The 20,678-nt window shown below is 33.5% G+C and overlaps 1 protein-coding gene across 1 annotated transcript; it reads left to right on the top strand.

The window, feature by feature from the left end:
- The first annotated feature begins 15,895 nt into the window (after positions 1-15,895).
- On the top strand, positions 15,896-19,693 carry LOC146536780 (uncharacterized). The gene is made up of 3 exons (XM_085189633.1): positions 15,896-17,747; positions 18,633-19,281; positions 19,630-19,693. Exons 1-3 carry the CDS (start codon positions 15,896-15,898, stop codon positions 19,691-19,693), a joined length of 2,565 nt encoding a protein of 854 aa, XP_085045759.1.
- The last annotated feature ends 985 nt before the right edge of the window (positions 19,694-20,678 follow it).

The following is a 20,678-nucleotide window of genomic DNA, read 5'->3' as shown; positions in this document are numbered from 1 at the left end:
AACATAATATATGAGGGTAGATACAAAGTTTTTCAATTCCACCATTTCATACCCTCAAATAATAGGAGAAGGTCGTGATCGAGGTGATGCGGAGGTTACGTTTGTGCCTAAAAGATATAGAAACTGCTCCGAGCATTGCGGTCGGAGAACGGAACGCGGCGGTGCCTTGGTGTGAACCGGCCGCTGCCTTGGGACCTATTCTGTGAATCGAAATATGTTTCACAATGTTTTCTACGTCCGAGTGTTTTATATTATATAGTAATGTAGTTTATAATTTTAGTTTTTTGCTAATATACGATTTACGAATTCGAATTACGAAGATAATATACGAGTAAACGCTTAATAGCGTTATGCTGTTTTTTTTTAATATTTATACAGGTTTTTCTAAATTTGGGATTTAAATTTATTATTGTTGAAGATATGCCAACTAACGTGATTAATGATTTGATTAATGCAATCAAAATGTTATTTTTTATACTATATACATGTCCTGAAGTACTGTGATATAGGAAGAAAATAATCCTTAAAACACTTAACGCCTGCGTGCTTGGTACCAGAGCGAAAGAGAAATTAAAATAAATAAATGAAGAAGAGAGAATGATATGATGAGAGAATGAGAATCGAACCCACAACCGTCTTGTTTACAGCCTCACGCTTATGCGTCTGCGTTGCTACGGCCTCCAAAATCCAAATTTTGGACATTATTATTACACATTCCGTTATTACAAAAAACTTAAACATTTAAAAAATCTACACAATATCGACCGTTCGATAAATTCCCGCACAGCACAGCGCATAGGCCCCGGACGCTGACGTCACGCGCTCGCGCAGCTCACTTCGCCTTGCGCTGTGAATCACGCGGCTATGTGTCACCTCCCCGGTGCTGACGACGCCCGCTTACGATACAGATATAGGTACTAGGAGATAATAACTTCTTAGAATGTATCTCGATTTGTTAGTTTGCAGTTTTAGATGAGGATGTTTTGATATTTGAGATTGTGATAGAATGTACGGTGTGTTAGCAAATATATTAATTGTTGGTAAAGAAAGAAGCCTTTGTGTCGCTTGTGCCGCTGGCCAGGGTGTGACTGTAACGCGACGGTTATGGGTTCGATCCCCACTCGAGGAAGTGGAATATTTATTTACGTTTATATTGCCATTTCTTCGTTCTGGTGTCGAGGCAAAGCGTGCTGTTGAGTTCTGTCCCTCAACACGCAATGTCTCCAGAAAATGGGGAACGGCGTGTCTTAACACTAGGTTCCCTCTGCCTACCCGCTGTGTGAAGCTGAAAAAAAAAAAACAGAAAGAAGATCTCTCTATATAGGTAGTAGGTATTTGGAGATTAACTTAGAATGAATGGAGTTTTGCTGTTTTAGATGAGGATGTTTTAATATTTAAAATATGTATGGCTATTTGTGATAGTAAGTCTGGTCAGCAAATATTATATTAATTGTTGATGTAAAAAGAAACATTCTGTGATATTCAAAGTCTAAAAGTTGGGTAAATATCAAAAAAAGAAAAAAAAATGGTGCTCTTGTCTTATAAATATTGACTAAATTTGTATTTTTCAAACATTTGTGTTCAGTGTTGCATCTATTGTTTTTTTAAAGAAATTTGAGATGATTTTTGTATAAACTACTAAAACTGTATAAATACAATACCTACGAAATGTCGTAAACGAATTTAACCAACAATACTGAAAAAGATGTTTCATAATTAAAACTATTTGTTAAAATGTAGAATTTAATATATTAAAATATTCATATTCAACGAATACGTTAGTGTAACAGTTCACCCGGTATCTTACCGTCGGACGGAATTGAGGGCAACGATAAGACTGCCTCATTTCATTGCTGCGCCCAGGCTGGGGGCTTTTTAATTTTTAGGATTTTTTAATTTATTATAAGGTCTTTTTTGTATCACCCTATATCCATATAGTGTTAAGACACTACGTTTCTTATTTTCTTGTAAAGAATTGAGTTCGGTTTCCACTGCGCTTTGCTTCGACATGAGAGCGAAGAAAATGGAAATATTATATTTCTCATTTGCTAGAATGGGAATTGTGCCCCTGCGCCATTACAGGTAATAAATAAATTAAAATCTTTATAGTAGATATGTACCTATTATATTTACCTAATTCAAAAATGACATACCAACAGATATTACTGAGGATTTACCAGAAGTAATATGATAGCATTTTCGGTAAGTTTCGCCCCCCAACTTTACGATGATTTAAGTATATTGGGTGAAATAATTTACTAAAGTGTTTCGATATTGAGGTGCAACGTATACGGTATAGCTGATGTGAATTTGCACTTGAATTTACACTGGCTTTAACCTCTTTTACTTGACAAACGAGTGTTACATAAAAATAATGACGTTATAGTACTAGTATCTTCATTATAGGCCCGTCGTAGTGTAAGAGCACAAGCTGTGGGTTCAATTCCCGCTTGAAGAAATTGAATATTTATTATTATCATTTCTTCGCACTGGTGTCGAAGCAAAGCGCAACTTGCCCCCAGAATTGGGCGGACAGTGGGGAGTGGAGTGTCCTAACACTAGGTTCCCTCTGCCTACCCTGCTGTGCGAGAAACAGTGTGAAGCTGATTTAATTTAATTTAATTTTAGAACCTTTCACTTGAAATTTAATAAAGAAATTTTATTATTTAGGTAGCGAATCACTCATCCATTTCGTCGAGTGGGAATCTTTAAAGTAAAATAATTGTAATTATTATTTTTAGTACTTCTAATTCTGTTCAGAGTCCAAAGCGAGTAAAAAGTGGCCGAAGCAGTATGGGGCAACCGGTAGCGGTGCTGAGCTGACTCGTATTTTTATGTAACATGTTACCAGACGTGTTGCGACATGCCTCGCCGCGATCCGAATCGACTATAGTCTTGAATCGTATAGAAAACTATTATAATTATATATATATTTCTATAAACAGGAAAATTATAAGTGTATTTTTATTATATATTGTTCTTTGGAAATTAGTTTTGTCCTTGTTGTGTAAGTCTGTGATGCATTTTTTTTTGTTATTGCATTTTTAATTATTTTTTTTAGCGTGCGACTGAAAAGGCGACGTGGTGTGGGTTCGATGCCTATGGCGATCAATGAAATATTTAATATTTTCATGTCTTCTCTCTAATGTCAGGCCAAGCGCGGCGTTAAGTTCCGTGACTCGACACGAAACGTCTCTAGTATTTGGCGGAAAGTGGAGAGCGGGACACTAGGCGTTATTATCTATTGCTATAACAGAACAGCTAAATACCTGCTTTCTACATTAAGTGACAGGTTTTATTCAAACTCCTGCGGTTTTCTGAAGCTTCCGGCGACGAAGGATTAATTAACGGCCTACCTTTAATGGAAAACAATGTTCGTCTTTCAATATAAATAAAATACCAATGACATATTATTAATCGCTAACACTGTATCCCGCACACAACAGGTAGAGGGAACCTATTGTTAAGACACTCCGTTCCCCATTTTCGAATTAGGAAAATATTAAAATATAAAATATTTCATTTCATGAACCATCAACATGTGTTCCTTTTTTGTGTTCCTTAAATGTGATCGTTGAATGAAATTAATATTTCACGCGAAACAAGACAATCAGTTTCTTGACCTTTATATGACCTACAGAAAAGTCCTCCGAGAGGGCGTCTGTTAACCTCATAAAAACGTAACAAAATAAAGAATAGTATTATGTAAATTTTTCCTGGTTAACTTAGTTAAGACACTATGTGATCTCAACGCCGGACTTTTGCGTATGCGTGCTATAGTGAAGAAATTAAAATATTAATAAATAATACATCATTCCTTAGAGTGAGAATCGAACCCAAAATCTTCGACTTCGGTTTATATAAAATATCCTTTAAAAACGTTTTATAAGCAATAAATAGTTTTGAACATAGCAAATGATAATAATAAAATCTTAATTTATATCCTACACTATAATATTTACATTTTTATATGCGCATCAAGCACCTAGGCAGAGTAGGTGATGGCAAGATTTTACGATACTTTCACGACTTTTCCTCAACGTCTTTTCTACAAGTAGGTATAAAATGGTTGAAAATATTTTTTTTGCAGCTTCACACCTCATGCCTCATATAGTAGGCAGAGAGAAAGAGAACCTAATGCAATAGTTCTCTACTTTTAAATAAAATTATAGATATTGTGTGTAGAGTGGCGGTACTTAACACTGTGTGTAATTTACCTAAGCGTGAAAATAATTATAATTATTTCACCTTCCTTTGTAGATTTTTTAGAGGTATTAAGAACAAAATCATCAGAAATTGATAAAATTGTCTTAGTATTAGTATAAGAGCACCAAAGTAATTCACATAAGCAAATAAATAATTGTATAGTTCAAGCGGGCGAAGCCGCGAGAGCATGGCTAATTAATTAATAATTGTATCCATATTACAACACAACCCATACATCTTAAAATACTTATCAAAATTATATTAATTTTACAACAAAAACCATCTAAATATAGAATCTAAAAGTGTATTTTCCCAAAACAAATAAGCCCGTATAAAACACCTCAACTCGTAAGTTTTATCTCGACGTAGTCTAGTCGGGGTACCCTTGGCAGCGCCCCTGCGACCGTTCGCCCTTCGCCCTCGCACCCCAGCACTCACCCTATCCTATACTGGCTCTGCTATATACTTGCATATAGCGCATAAGAGAATACTTTGGTGAATTTGTTTTTGTTTATTATTGTTTTAATATATTTTTTTGTTTTGTTGTTAGTTTTTCAGGTGCTTGTTTTTAGGATTGTTAGTTTCATATTTTATATATATAATTAAGACTCATAAATTTAATTTTTTTTCACGCTGTATCTTCCACAATGGTTAGGCCGAAGGAACCTGGGAATTGATAGATTTTTAATATTTTTTATTTTTTCTTAAAATATTGGTAGAAATTCAAATGCCTGTATTTCTTTCTCATTTATATCTATACTTTTTAAAATAATACACAATATTTTTAAAATAATAAATAGAAACAAGAAAAAAAGAAATTCACTGCTAATAATTACAGCCATAACTCTTAAACTAAAAGGTCTCTAGACTATTTTAGATTAAATTCTACATTGCTAATTGAAAATGTTTCTGCATGTTCCGTAGAAACGAGCTCTCAAACGGCCTGAAAACATCCTGTAAACGAGTGCCTATCTAATGTTTCTTTAACCCTTGTATCTGTTGAAGCCGTTGGAATGTACAAGTAATCCTTTGGGCTTAAAGCTACAAAAATTAGACATTATAGGGTTACGTTATTAGAAATTACTTATTTATGATGTAAATTATTATATTATATAAATGTAATTATAGTTTTGTTGTTTCGGGAATTGGAAATTATAATATTCGATGTTTTTATTTTATTGCGATGTCACATTATTTATTATGAAAAATTATGAAAAAGGTTGTGTGAGATTGTAAATTATATTGTTGTGGGTTCGATTCCCACTCGGGGGACTAAATTACTTTATATTAGGAATTTATTAAGTAATATTTTCATTTCTTCGCTTTGGTAACAAGGCAAAGCGTGGCGTTGAGTTTCGCCACTTAATACATAAAGCCTCTAAAATAAAGAAAGTAGTGTTTTAACACTATAGCTCCTGTCTTAGCATTAAGCGCAAGCAGAATAAGGCCATCGTGGCGCAGCTGCACGAGGGGGTAACGTGACGGTTATGGGTTCGATCCCCACTTGAGGAAGTGAAATATTAATTTACGTTTATATTTCCACTGCTTCAGTCTGATGTTGAGGCAAAGCTTGGCGTTGAGTTCTGCCACTCAACACGCAATGCCTCCAGAATTCTGCAGAAATTGGGGAACGGAGTGTCTTAGCAGTTTCCCTCTGCCTACCCTGATGTGTGCGGGATACAGAGTGAAGCTGATATCAATACACAAATATTTTTTCTAAGACACAAAAATATATGAAAGTATGAAGTATTATAAATACATTGTAGATGTAGAGTATAGTGTCGGTCGAGAGAGATAACAGTTATGTTACTGTTAGAAGGACTCAGTTTGAAACTTTATAGTATATTTATTATTATATAATAAAAATACTATCTAATAATAATACACATACATACATTTTAGAATATTTGTGTATACATATTCTGGCTTTGACACGAACGACTGCACTGTAGGGTAAAGTCCCGTAGAGCAGATGCCGTTTCAAACGTCGATTGGCCTCACTAGATGGCGCTGCTTTTTATTCTACTAGTATGAAGTACTTTCATGAACAGTAAAATATAGTTTTTAGGCTTTTGTTCATGTTTTTTATTATATATAGATAATTATTGGCTGAAATATAATAATTTTAGAATATTAGAATATATATTTTGTTAAGAATTCATTAATGTCACTTGCTATGTATAATATAGGTAGGTATAATGTTAATAATACCATCCGACTTTTGGTAAATGCAGATTGTGTGGTTAATTTGCCTTTAAAAACGTTGCAATTTTTGTGAATAAATTTATTGTTGAACGCCTTTGTTGTGTTGATTTTATTGGTTTATTGTATAAAATATTTTAACAAGAAACGAATAAGTTTATCGTTCGTGCCTATGCATAAATATGAAATTTGATATTTGCTTTAACATCAATAGATATGCGTGAAATTATGATTTTATAACTATTATTATTAAATAAAATTAATAATATAGAGAAAATAGCTCTACCATCAAACGACAGTAGCGCCACCATCCTTTCTAATTCGAACTAAACAACGGTTTATGTTTATTCCCAAGCTTTCTAAATTTTCGTTTATTGACCTTCCGCCGAATATCACTCACTGCTCTACACTTTTTCATAGTGGAACTCGCGAAAACGGTTAAATATTATTATAATATGTTTTTAGGAGAATTAGAGTTAGTGTAGAAGATATTTCTATCTTCCGTCCACGCTGCCCTTAAGAAGTTGGGTTCTGCCTACCCTGGAACCTAGTGTTAAGACACTCCACTCTCCTCTGAAATTTCGAGGCATTGCGTATTGAGTTGCAGAACTCAACGCCACGCCTTTGTCTTGGCGTATATTTAAATTTTGTCGCCCCAGCGACAAAATTTAAATATTACGACGGCCACGACGGAGTCAATATAAATTATTATATATATATATATATATACTAGCGGCCCGCTCGCGGTTACACCCGCGTGAACTATGTTATTATTAATTTCTGTCTCCATGGCTACGTCCTAGTGACGTCTATGCAAAATTTGAGACTCCTAGCATTTGTAGTAACGAAGTTTCATACAAACTTTCGACCCCAAAAACAACCCCTTAGAAGTCGAATATTGCAAATTCCCGTCTTAGCGAGCACCTACGTCCTATAAATAACTCCTATGCAAAATTTGAGATTTCTAGCACTTGTAGTTTCTGAGATTTCGTGATGAGTGAGTGACCTTTCGATTTTATATATATATAGATAGAAGATATATTATTTAGACACTTTTATTAATAAGCTTACAAATTTAATGTTTTATATATGGTAGTATAGATATAACACATGATATGCATTTTGCGTAAAACGAGAAAATTGGTTCTTTATAAAATCCGCGGTGCTATATAAATTTTTAACTCCGAATTTGTGGTGCTCTCGGATCACGCATGTCGGACACCTCGTACCACGATACAGTTTGGAAATGAATTTGACAAAATATACTTTTAAAATTATTCTTTTTATTTCACGCTGTATCTCGCGTACGGGTTGACGAGGGAACCTAGTGTTTAGATACTCATTCCTAATTTTCCGCTCATTTTTGAAGGCATTGCTGTTAAGTGGCAGAACCGAACCTGCGCTTTGCCTTGACATCAGAATGAAGAAACTAAAATATGAAATATTTTATTTCATCGAGCGGGGTTCGAACCCACAAGTCACACGGGTTACTAAGCCACAATACGCTTCTCACATTTTATAAATGAGTTATACACTCTTTTGAAATATAAAATAGCCCTCTAGTCTACTATATTTTTATGAAAAAGAAAACTTATAAAAAAATGTATGTAATATATTTACTCAAAGTATATAGGATAGATAGGTTCTTGACCCCGACTTTGTTCACTTGCGTAGGCATATACTGTTTTTAATTTTTCCTGTTACTATAAAAAAATATATTATAATGAGATGAGCAATAACTTTACTAATTAAAATAAAAAACGTATTATATTTAATTAATATAATCAGTTCGTTTTTATTATATCTACTGACGTACGAATATATCGTAAATTCATAACGTAGGATAAACAGAGAGTCAAATTTCTCCATTTTTCATTGAATTGTTATCCCGCACATAGCAGGCAAGGCAGAAGGATCCTGCAAACCCAATGTTAAGATACTCTGTTCTCCATTAAGATAATTCCGTTCTCCACGTTCCGCCGAATTCTTGAGGCATTGGGTGTGTTAACGGAAAAAGGAAATGAAAATATTAAATATTTCATTCCTGTGAGTGGGAATCGAACCTACAATCGTCGCGATTATAATCACACCTCAACAGCCTCAATAGTCCACTTTATTTATAAACTTAAACAAATTGCCAAAATTAAGTGCGGAAGCTCCTTTTCGTGGTTTGTAATACAGACATATCCTTTATATGTTCTTTGAGTCATACATTTTTTTGGTAATTTCCTGTATGAACTGGAAAATACTTTATATATGACGTTTTGCTTATTTACTACTAGCTTTTGCCTGCGGTTTCGCTTACGTTGATGTGAGGACACCTTGGAAAGGGAGTCACTAAAAGGATTGGCTAGAAATAAACATTAAAAAATAAAAATAAAGTTAATTTAACTTTAAGTCTCCTTTGTCCTAGTCTACGACGTAAAACATAACAAATAAAATCCTTTCAAAATTTATAATATTAAAAAAAAACAATTTCCTGAAATCTATAATATTCTTCATCTTCTCATTTATGATATTCTTCATTAAATAGAGACTCTATCATAAAAAAATATAGTATTAAAAATAATTAAATAACATATTGATATTCTCCCACCGTCGCACCGTGGTAGAGGCGTAGCTGTTTTTCTGATCGACAAACCGGTTGGCGGTGACGAGCTGGTCATAGCTGGTCTCGTGTCGGGAGGTGAATGTCGAATTACTACCTACTTTGCATTAGTGGGTATAGCGTCATTTTTCACAAGATAGCTAGCTGTATGGAGAAGCATTTCGAGATATGAGTTGACAAGCGAATAATATTCTATATTAATAGATTATTTATTGTTTTGGTTTATTGTCCTTTTGAATGGAGTACTAAGATTTTTATTATAAAAAGTCTTTTTCTTATTTTTATAGCTTAGCAGTGTTAAAACACTCCGTTTCCTACTTTTCGCTGAATGCATTTCTTTACTGTGGTAGCAAGGTAATGTCGCGCTTTACCTTGTTACCAGAGAGAAATGAAAAAATATAAATAAATAATATTTTATTTTTTCGAAAGGGAATCGAATTCACAACCGTCGCGTTTACAATCACTTGCTGGTGCCACTGCGCCACAACGGCCTCAATGTTTAATAATTATAAGTTTCATTTTTATATTTATTTTTGTAACTCAAATAGAGTTCACTATCAACATTTTCGTCTAGGCCGTAGGTTGTTTCTTTTTTCCTTTCTCCTTGTAGTAAGTTTTACATAACTGAGTCAAATGGGTCGGCGACCAGCGACCAGCGACCATCTACCAACGCTCTGTAACCTAGTTAACCAAAAATTTCTTTACGAAATTATTTTTAGGTTATTATTTATGTAATGTCTAAGCACTATATAGATATTTTTTTCATAGTTATTTAATTGTGATTTTTTCTCTGATATGAATGATTATTTTATAAGTAATTTAAGGCCATCGTGGCGTTGAGTTCACCCACTGGCTAACTTTGTACAAAATATTTTTGTTTTGTTTGAAATAATCCATCAAATCAACACATTATTATTATATAGGAGCATTTGTTGTATCGATGTAATTAATATATATACAAAAGTAAAAAAAAATGCCAACTCTCGCATTTTATAAAATACAGAATATCTTATTCTATTGTAAGCTATCATCATCAATAGCAAAGAATAATGTTTGACTAGCAAGTTAACGCGTTAACCATAAAGAAAAACCCATTTGTCGTGTCACCAGTTTTAGAGAACCTCTGAAAGTCGCGCCCAGTCTCAGCACATTAGGCCTTACCACTACAAGTGACCAAGGCCAAATAAGCCCCAAAGAAACTGACGGTCATCGGGACAGCGAGATAGTACTTCACACCAAAATACCAATTGGACCTGTATAGTTTTCATCTCTGGGCTCTGTCACTCTAGTATCAGCTTTAACCATTTGATCGCATACAATGTAGAGCCGCTTGAATCATTCGAGACCCAAAATAATCTGTGAAAGGCTGAACACTTTGGATTTGCGTAGATACGTCCGCTGGCTGTGAGTTCTCTACTGCTCTTATCGTGGAGAGTGTTCTGAATATTGCTATCGCCGAATTTTCTAACTGCACAGTACGTCACTAACTCAAATTTCATCCACATCATCTGGACACGTGGCACTTCACTACTGTACGATTTTGTAGGAAATTGTTTCCACGTGTCACGCAACTGTCAGATGATTTACTTGCGGCAGTGTCTCCAGGTCGATACGACTTGGGTACCTTCAAAAAGGGGGTCTATCTTCACCTTACAGCCCGGCACACGTAGCACCTCTGGTGTTGCACAGGGTCGTAGGCGGCGGTGATCATTTACCATCAGGCGACCCGTACGTTCGTTTACTTAAAAAAAGCTATCACCTCTTTGGAGCTAGAATTTTTTTTTATGGAAGTAGCATGTGATTCATATTGTGTATACATTTTGTGTTTATTTTATCTTTACATTTTTATTTGAACTGGACGAAATTAATTATAAAATTGTCTCAATTTTTATATTATTTTGGTTACTTTATTCAGATTTCCTTTCGTAAAAATTTATTGTGCTTGTCGTTTTCAATATGTATAGCAATACAAAATTAAAAAACAGAAAGGTTTTGGATACAAAAAAGGTAGTATTTATGTATATAAGTGCATCCATTCGATGAACCCAACTTTTTATCATATTTGAGTAATTTTTATAAAACATTATCAAAATTGTGTTATTTTTGTATTGTTTGTCTTTTTAACGATGCAATGGAAATTATTCTTTATGAGATTGGTAAGAAATAACGCGGCGTTAAGTTCCACCACCATATATAATTTTTCAATTTTAAGAAAAAACTAGAAACCATTTATTAAAGTTCTTTCTGCCTATCGCCATTAAGGGAAATCCTATGAAGCTGAAAAAAGTATACTTTTAAAGTAATTTAACATTACATCAATGATAGCGGCTTCAAATCTCAAAGGGTTGAGCGTTTAACTGATTTATTCTATGGCTTTTAGTTATAGGGCTAGAAGGAGGTTTCAAGGAGAAAAACGGAGAAGATTATAGCACTTAAAATGCTATTGGCATAAAAAAAAACTATTTTGTATAGGTAGAGACGTTTTTATAAAAAATGTCTGGTTGGTTTAAAGGTTCCCTCTGAGTACCTTGCTGCGGGACACAACGTGAAGTTGAAAAAAATATTAATTACAAAATTATTATATATATATACATATATAATTGTTATTTATATAAAAGTTTGCTATAGTTTTATGAAGCAGGTTGCATAATGTAAGCATTTTCTTATAAACTTTGACCTTTCTAACTGAAAGAACGCAGGACCAAGCTTATTTTTCTTTAGCCTGATTGGACATATGCGGGTTTTAACAAATAAATGATAGGATCGAAGTTAGTGATTTCAATTTATACCACCTTACAATTAAATTAAAAAAGTTTTACGCTGTACCCCGCACACAGCAGGGTAGGCAGAGGGAACCTAGTGGTTAGACTATCTATTCCTTACATTCCGCTGAATTTTTCAAGGCATTGCGTGTTGAGTGGCGGAACTGAACGCCGAGCTTTGACCTTGCTGCTAGAGCAAAGAATTCAAAACATTAATATATAATAATTCATCCCCAGAGTAGTAATCGAACCCGTGCCCCTGCCACGAGGGCCTTAGAAAAACTAAAAAGGACTGTGCAGATATTAAGAATATTGGAAATACAGGTAGGCCATAAATTAGATACATACATACATAATGTACGTCTTCTCATAGTGGTAAATAACACGGTTTATTGAAAGTTATTATCAACTTAGATTTGTTTACAAGTTCCTTAAAAGGATAATATGTATAATAATAATAAAATATTTTATGATTTTCCTTAGCTTCAGGCCGTATCCCGTTCACAGCAGGAAAGGCATTGCGTGTTGAGAGGCGGAAGTCCACGCCGCGCTTTGCCTCGTTACCAGAACGAGGACATTAATATATTAAATATTTCATTAGCTCGAGTGGGAATCGAATCCACAACCTGTATCAACGAGTATCATAATGGGAACGGAGTGTTTTGACACTGGTTTACCGTATTTTCTCTGCCTTTTCAACAGCAACATAGCAATGTGCAAGATACAGCGTGAAGCTGAAAAAATGAAAATCTGACAACTGTAATGATAATAGAAAAAATAAAGTAAGTATTTGAATTTTACAAATAAGCGATTTTTAACTTTGGTTTAACTTCTACTGTTCTATTTAAGATTAAATAATATGATTTTAAAACATCAATATCATATAAATAGCAAGAGAGGCAGAAATAATCTGGTAGTCTGGTCTCCACATTCCGGCAAGATAAGATACATTGTGAATTAAATTATGAAACTAAACGCCGTACATTGTTACTGGGTGGAAACTTTCAATATTAACACAAGTGGACATTGAATTAACAACCATCATCAAGAGTCAGACATAGCCGAAGAACTGAAACACTCAGGTTAGGTGACTAAATAGGTTTTAGGTGAATCTTACACATTATTTAGTATAATCTATAGCAATTACTTTTAATATATATTTTTGTTAAACACCAACTTTACTTCACTAGCCCTAGTCAGTTAAGTGACTTTAACATGGATTCTTAAAGTATAAAGTACTAGTGAAATCCATTTCAGTACATAATTTATTCATAAAAAGTAAAACAAATGGATTTTCTACTTTATATATTTAGGTTGAGCGGCGACCGCGATGGCGGTCAGGATGAGAATCTAGAGCAAGCAGTCTGGCTCCCGAAATAGTAAAAAATATACATGAATATCCTCGAATTTACCAAGCGATATTTATAAAATTATAAGGTCATATTTTTATTCTTAATGAGATATTTTTTTAATAACTAGGATTAAAATTTTTAAACATTATATGTAGAAATGTTCTATATTTATAATAATTAACGCAATATTCTAAAAACAATTTAGATTTACAATTATTTTCAATTACGTTTAAACTGGGACAAGTTATATAATATACTAGCTTCACCTGCGACCTCGTGCGCATGATCCAACAGAAATACATAGGAATTGTGTACGACACATTCTAAGACCCGTATTTATAAACTGCTCTCAACTTTGAGATCAATCTTGAGAGAGATCTTGAGATGTAATTTTAATATATTATAAATGATTTGTAAATATGGGCCTAAATGCGGGAGCTAAGTCTGATCGAAAGTTCAGTAGATTACGTTAAAACGTTTAACATGATGAACTATAGCCCTCAGGCCTTCGCAATAAATGGACTTGTTGACATGGAAAAGTTTTTTCCAATTCTCCAGATTATCACGTCCATGCAAATAGAATCACCATCATTATAATAAAAGTAAAAGTATAGAAGGATCCCTTACGATATTTCTAACATCAGTTATTTTAGTTAAATGGAACTTTTGTCGGCTTAATCGTATATGTATATTATACATTTTTGAAAATCCGATGTTTTAAACTCTTTGCAGTGGTACCTGGTCACGGGTGTGAGGTGATTCGTCTGGCAGTTGATATAATTATTATATCGAACTACCGCCACAAATTTCTTAATTACCTCGCGTACTGCTCTGGTTTTTTTGATTGTGTCTTGCGGCCTGGTGTAGGTTTTAAGACTTTTGAAGTTTCTACCACATGGAACTCACTCTTAAAAAATGTGTTTCAAATAAACAAATTCACATATCCATTTAATCAGATAACATAAGCGCACTAGTGGGATTAGAACTCTATACCATACTTAACCTCGTCACCACAGCAATTTCGCCTACGAAGAACTTCAATTTTCACATGTTTCTTGTCAATAATATAATCGAATATACATTAATAAAAACATAATTAAAAAAAAAACAAAATATTCCATTCATTTAAACATCACCAAAACGTACACAGACTATACAAAAATCGAACACAAAACTATAAAAAGAGCGGGAAAGTTCCCCACTCGCCGGCCGCCATCTTGATCGAGAGTGCGTTCCATTGTGCGCAGCGCTCGCCACGTGCACGCACATCTGTCCGGCGGGTGACAGGCGCACCCTCCGTTCTCAGCGTCCTCCGAATAAACTTGGCTCTAAATTAAAATAATAACACTGAAATATAACGGCGATGGCCGAAACGTTGCTCGTAAACGGTTCTCTTCGTGGAATAGAGTTTTAGGAATTAGAATATGGTGGTCTGAAATTTTGTTTGTTTTCGTAAAATATGTTATACTGTTTTGCAATATATTGTAATTAATGTTTTAGTGGTTTTCTAGGTTGTCTATAGAGTAAAAAAAATAACAAAACAAATATGAAAAAAAAGTCTGAAGCTTCAATCCAAAATGATTTACTTCAAAATCTCTCCATAAGTTGTGTCTAATCATTTACTTGATGATTTTCTATAGAATGAAACATAATTTCATGGCTAAATATAAATTCTGATTTAAAAAAATCTACTCGAAGGTGACGTCATTCTCATTTATTCATCTAAAGATAGAAAAAGACAGCCAACGTTCAAACCAAAGTCAATTCAAAACTCATAAAAGTTATAAACAGAATACAGCCGTGACTCTCTCATGAACTGAATTAAAACTTTGATTGATATTAGTATGAAAGAGTTAGAGGTATTGATGCATTTTCCTCTTATATTGCTCTAAAGCAAAAACCTAACATAAAAATAAGAACAAGAAAAGACTAATGCAAAAAAGCAACAAAAACGTTCTAATAAAACCGATATTTAGTGCCAGAGCTGCGCATGCCCGGGGGTTTCTCCGGCCTCCCCTTCTTATTACGCACTCTATTTAGGGGCTGCTACAAAGGACTTGGTATCTATTTTGGTCTCTGCTGAGTATTGTCATAGACAACGTCATTGGTCTTTGAGTGGCCGACTTTGAGCAATCGTGTATAATTGTAAAAAGAATTCCTTAAAGAAAAAAAATATATTAATTATAATAAAATTATTTATTAGAGATTTTATATATTCGAATACTTTATAAAAATTACGAAATTAAATTTGAGCGTGTACCTTTGTATTCCAGATGAAAAACATGTTCAAATAACTTTAAAAATATGAATAAAAGTAAAACTATAGGAACAAGGTATATAAAAAATATACTTTTAATATCTAACGCAATTTCAATAATAATAAATTTAATATAATAATACCACTTATTTGCAGCAAACTTGTATTACTACAAAAAACTCTTTTACTTACTCTCTGCTTGTCAATAATTTTTTCATGACAAAATGACTGAAGTGAATTCTTAATTTTAAATTCAAATCACAGCTTTTTGATTTTCGACTTTGCCTTTACTATCACAGACTTTAATAAAAGTCTAAGTAGACCTAACGTTCCTGGGGAATTGTCAATTAATATAGACACTAAGCCATAATAATAATAATAATAATAATAATAATAAGCCCCCCAAAATCCTACCTTACGTCCTAGCTGAACATCTTGCTAACGTGGGGGGCGGTAACGTGTACAAACAAAACTTACACGGCTAACAAGGTTAAGGTGACCCATCAATATGGAGACACGAAATAGAAAACGTATAGGGCCGCTTCCCGGGGGTGAGCGCCGGGGCGCATCTGGAGCCGATGCTGGGTGCCTCAGCATGCGATCCATCGGCGGTAGGGAATTGAGCAGGCGGGTTCCCACCGATAAGAATGTTACAGCCGACCCAACATATAGACCGACAGACTTGACAGACAGCAGTAGTAGCAGATCCCTTACTCCGGCTGAGGATGTTTCGCAGGAGGCATTAGTCAACAATCCTGCGACCACCAAAGCTGGCAAACCCAGAGTGCGTATGCAATGGACAGAAGAAATGAACCTATTTATCATGCGCACATATTTTTACATTACCCGTTTAGAGACTGACAACACCATGTACTGTAAAAAACTTCACGACAATTTTATTTTAAAATTCCCAAATATAAATGTTTCTTCCCAAAGGATTGCGGATCAAAGACGTGTAATTGTTAGAAACAAACTTTTATCAGATAAAATTATAAAAACTTTAAAGAAAGAAATATCAGACATACTTAGTCAAGAAGAAAATAGCGATTCATCTCAACAGTTGGTTAAAACACATACGTCACTACCACAAGAGTCACTCGAACCTTCATCTCTCGTTTGTCCCACACAATCGTCGTTACACACCCAAGTTTCCGCCATACCATCTTCTCACGCCTCAACTCAAACAAATACATCATTAACATCACTTCAATTAGAACATGAACAAAATCCGGAACAAAGTCCTTGTAAGATGCAACTAAATATCAATAAATTAACTAATGATTTGGAAACTGCTCTTATTCAATATACGGGAATAGATCCCACAGCCCGTCCTAAACTGCCTAAACTAAAAGAAAATAAGAGGCTATACGAATACCTAGATATATTTAATAAAGAAATTCTTAAACAATTTTACTTCATAGATTCTGATTTAAACCATATTCATACTTTAATTTACTGTAGTGCATTAGTAATAGCCGAACATTCTGGATATAATATTCGTCACTTGCAATCAAATTTACCAACTACAAACCGTAAACCTCAAAAACCTGCATGGCAAATTAGACTTGAATTAGATATTAAAAAATTAAGAGCCGATTTAGGAAGAGTGACACAGTATATAAATGGTAATAGATCTTCAAAACTAGTTAAAAAAGTCCAAGATATTTTTAAAAGATTATCAGTTCATTCTATACACGAAAGAGAAAACAAAAAACCTGAAGAATTCCTTGATACGCTTAAGCAGAAATTAAGTTTAAAATCTCAGAGATTAGCAAGGTACAATAAAGCACTACGGAGAAAAATAGATAATGTTTTATTTCATAATAATGAGAAAATATTTTATAGAAACTTAACCGAAAAACAAGATGCGATTAATAGTGAAATGCCTGAAAAAGAAGCCCTCACAAACTACTGGACAGATTTATGGAAGAAGAAGGAAAACCATAACGAGGAGGCGGAATGGTTGAGTGATGTGGAAAATAGATGGAAAGATCTAAGCGATATGGAATTTGTACAGTTTACCAGAGAAGATATTGAAAAAGTAGTAAGGCATATTAAAAACTGGAAAGCAGCAGGAATAGACGGTATTCACAACTTTTGGTACAAAAAGTTCTACGTTTTTCATGATATATTAGCTAATATAATTACGGATATTGTCAATAATAAGCAAGTGCTACCAAAATTTGTTACAAAAGGAATAACTTATATGCTTCCTAAAAATAGTGATACAATGAACCCTTCCCAATATCGACCTATCACGTGCTTACCAACCATTTATAAACTTATTACAGCTTGCATAACACATAAAATTAATAAACATTTAATTGAAAATAGTATACTTGCAGAGGAACAAAAAGGATGTAGGCAAAACCATAAAGGATGTAAAGAACAGTTAATAATAGATTCAATAGTTTTAAAACATGCTAATACAAATAAAAAAAATCTTCACATATCATATATAGATTATAAAAAGGCATTTGATAGTGTCCCTCATTCTTGGTTAGTTAAAATACTTAAAATATATAAGATAAATCCATCTATGGTAAATTTTTTACAAAATGCCATGGCGGAATGGAGAACTACGCTGCATTTATCAGTCGGAAATAATAAAGTTGTGACTGACGAAATTTATATTGAAAATGGTATCTTTCAGGGAGATTCACTTAGCCCGTTATGGTTTTGCCTCGCCTTAAATCCCCTATCTCATCTTCTGAACGCTATGTCATCATGTGGATATAAATTAAATAATGATACTGCTATCACACATTTGATGTATATAGATGATATTAAAATTTTTGCAAAGACCAAGAAAGGTCTTCAAACTCTCCTTAAAATTACTACTCAATTTAGTCAGGATATAAATATGTCTTTTGGGATCGATAAATGTAAAATAATTCATATTAATAGAGGCAAAATAGATAGTAAAATTAATAACGAAGGAAATATTTCATTTAATTTAATGGAGTCAGGTGATACTTATAAATACCTAGGAGTACATCAATCTAACAGTATAAATCATATTCAAATAAAAAAACAGTTAAATACAGAATTCAGTAAACGATTAAATGCAATATGTAAAAGGCAACTTCATTCAAAAAATCTTTTTAAGGCAATAAATACTTACGCTATTCCAGTTTTAACATACACCTTTGGAGTAATAAAATGGACTCAAACTGACATCAAACGGCTTCAGATAAAAACAAGAACAACTTTAACTAAATATAATTATTTACACCCAAAATCAGCAATAGAGAGAACCAATATTAAAAGAATAAAAGGCGGTAGAGGACTAATAAATCTGGAAGTGTTATGGGAAGGACAGGTCAAGAACCTTAGAGATTTCTTTTACACAAAATCAGAAAGCACTTTACATTCTGCAATAATAGATTTAGATGATAATTTCACTCCACTTAATTTAAAAAATAGATCAATTTCATTTAAACCAATTCAAGACCATGTAGAACAACAATTCAATAATTGGCGTAAAAAAGAACTACATGGTCGACACCTTCATGACTTGGAACAGGTGCATATTGACTCGGAGGCTTCGAACAAATGGCTAAAATTAGGTTCTTTGTTCCCAGAAACTGAAGGTTTTATGATCGCCATCCAAGATCAAATCATAGCAACAAAAAATTATAGAAAATTTATTGTCAGGGATCGCAATATACACAATGATAAATGTAGAAAATGTCATCGACAACCGGAAACTATCCAGCATATAACTAGCGCTTGTTCTTCCTTAGCACAGACAGATTATACTCATAGACACAATCAAGTTGTACAAATCGTTCATCAAAAGTTGGCAATAATAAATAAGTTAATACAAGATAAACCTCACCCATACTATCAATATGTACCAAAACCTGTGTTGGAAAGCCCCAATTACAAGATGTACTATGATAGAGCAATTCTAACTGACAAAACAATACACTACAATAGACCTGATATAACATTTATAGACAAAATAAATAAACAAACATACTTGATAGATATCACAATTCCGAATACCCATAATCTGCAAAAATCTGTTACAGAAAAAATTAATAAATACACAGAATTAAAAGAAGAAGTTACAAGAATATGGAAAATGAACAAAGTATATATTGTACCATTGGTGCTTTCCAGCACAGGAGTTATTCCAAAAAGTCTTTTACACTATTTAGAGCAGATAAAGTTACCTATAAATATATACATAACTATGCAAAAAGCCGCAATCCTTAATACTTGTCGCATTGTCAGGAAGTTTTTACAGGAAGACATTACTTCCCAACCAATTCCAGGAAATGGACCACACTTGGCTTGAAGCTCGTGGGGTTCATATTAACCGAAATTACGTTTCGAGAAAAAATATATATAATAATAATAATAATAATAAAATAATAATAAAAACTCTTTATTGTACACCCAAAAAAGAAATAGAAAAATACAAATAAAACAAAATGGTACAATAGGCGACCTTATCGCTGAAATAGCGATTTCTTCCAGGCAACCTTGAGGCATTGGAAATCGCAAAAAACAAATAAATAGTGAGTAGGGTGTGAATAGTACTAACTATATAAAAATAAATAAATAAAATAAAATAAATAAATAAACCTACACAAAGATAGATACATATATACATAAATACATACATACATATATATAAATACATAGTTACATACATTCATACATACACACACTTTATAAATTATGTTAACATATGGATACATACTAATAGTATAGAAAGAAGGAAAAAAAGAAAAAAAAAAAAAAAAAAAAAAAATACACTTATCTTAAGTAAGTACGGTTAAAAAGATTTAAAGGGCTAGAAAGTGTCTTTTTAGGCGTTTTTTAAAGGTAAGGAACGTTTTTGAATTCCTAACAATCAAGGGCAGGGCGTTCCATAAGTGACACGCAGCAATTGTAAATGAATCACTATAAAATGACGAGGAATGTTGTGGAATTTTTAGCGCCAGACTATAGTCGGATCGCAGACGTCGAGGATGTGAGCGGCCCAAAAATTCAAATCGTTCCTTTAGGTACGGAGGGGAAGTTGGATTGAACAGAATACAGTAAAGAAGATGAAGTATGTGAGTATTCCTACGAAGCCGGATAGGGAGCCACTTGAGCTTTTTTCGGAAGTCGGAAATGTGATCATATTTACGTAGACCAAATATGAATCGTATACACACATTTTGAAGACGCTCAAGCTTATTTAATTGCTCCTCTCTTAGATCAAGATAACAAAGATCAGCATAATCGAGAATCGGTAAAAGGAGAGTATTTGCTAACGCAATCTTGGTAGGTAT

This window comes from Heliconius melpomene, chromosome 8, assembly GCF_056956725.1.
Source record: "Heliconius melpomene rosina isolate 202511_hmr_F chromosome 8, ASM5695672v1, whole genome shotgun sequence".
NCBI lineage: Eukaryota > Metazoa > Arthropoda > Insecta > Lepidoptera > Nymphalidae > Heliconius > Heliconius melpomene.
The sequence above is the reverse complement of the archived record's forward strand: the minus strand, read 5'-3'. Positions and strand labels throughout refer to the sequence as shown.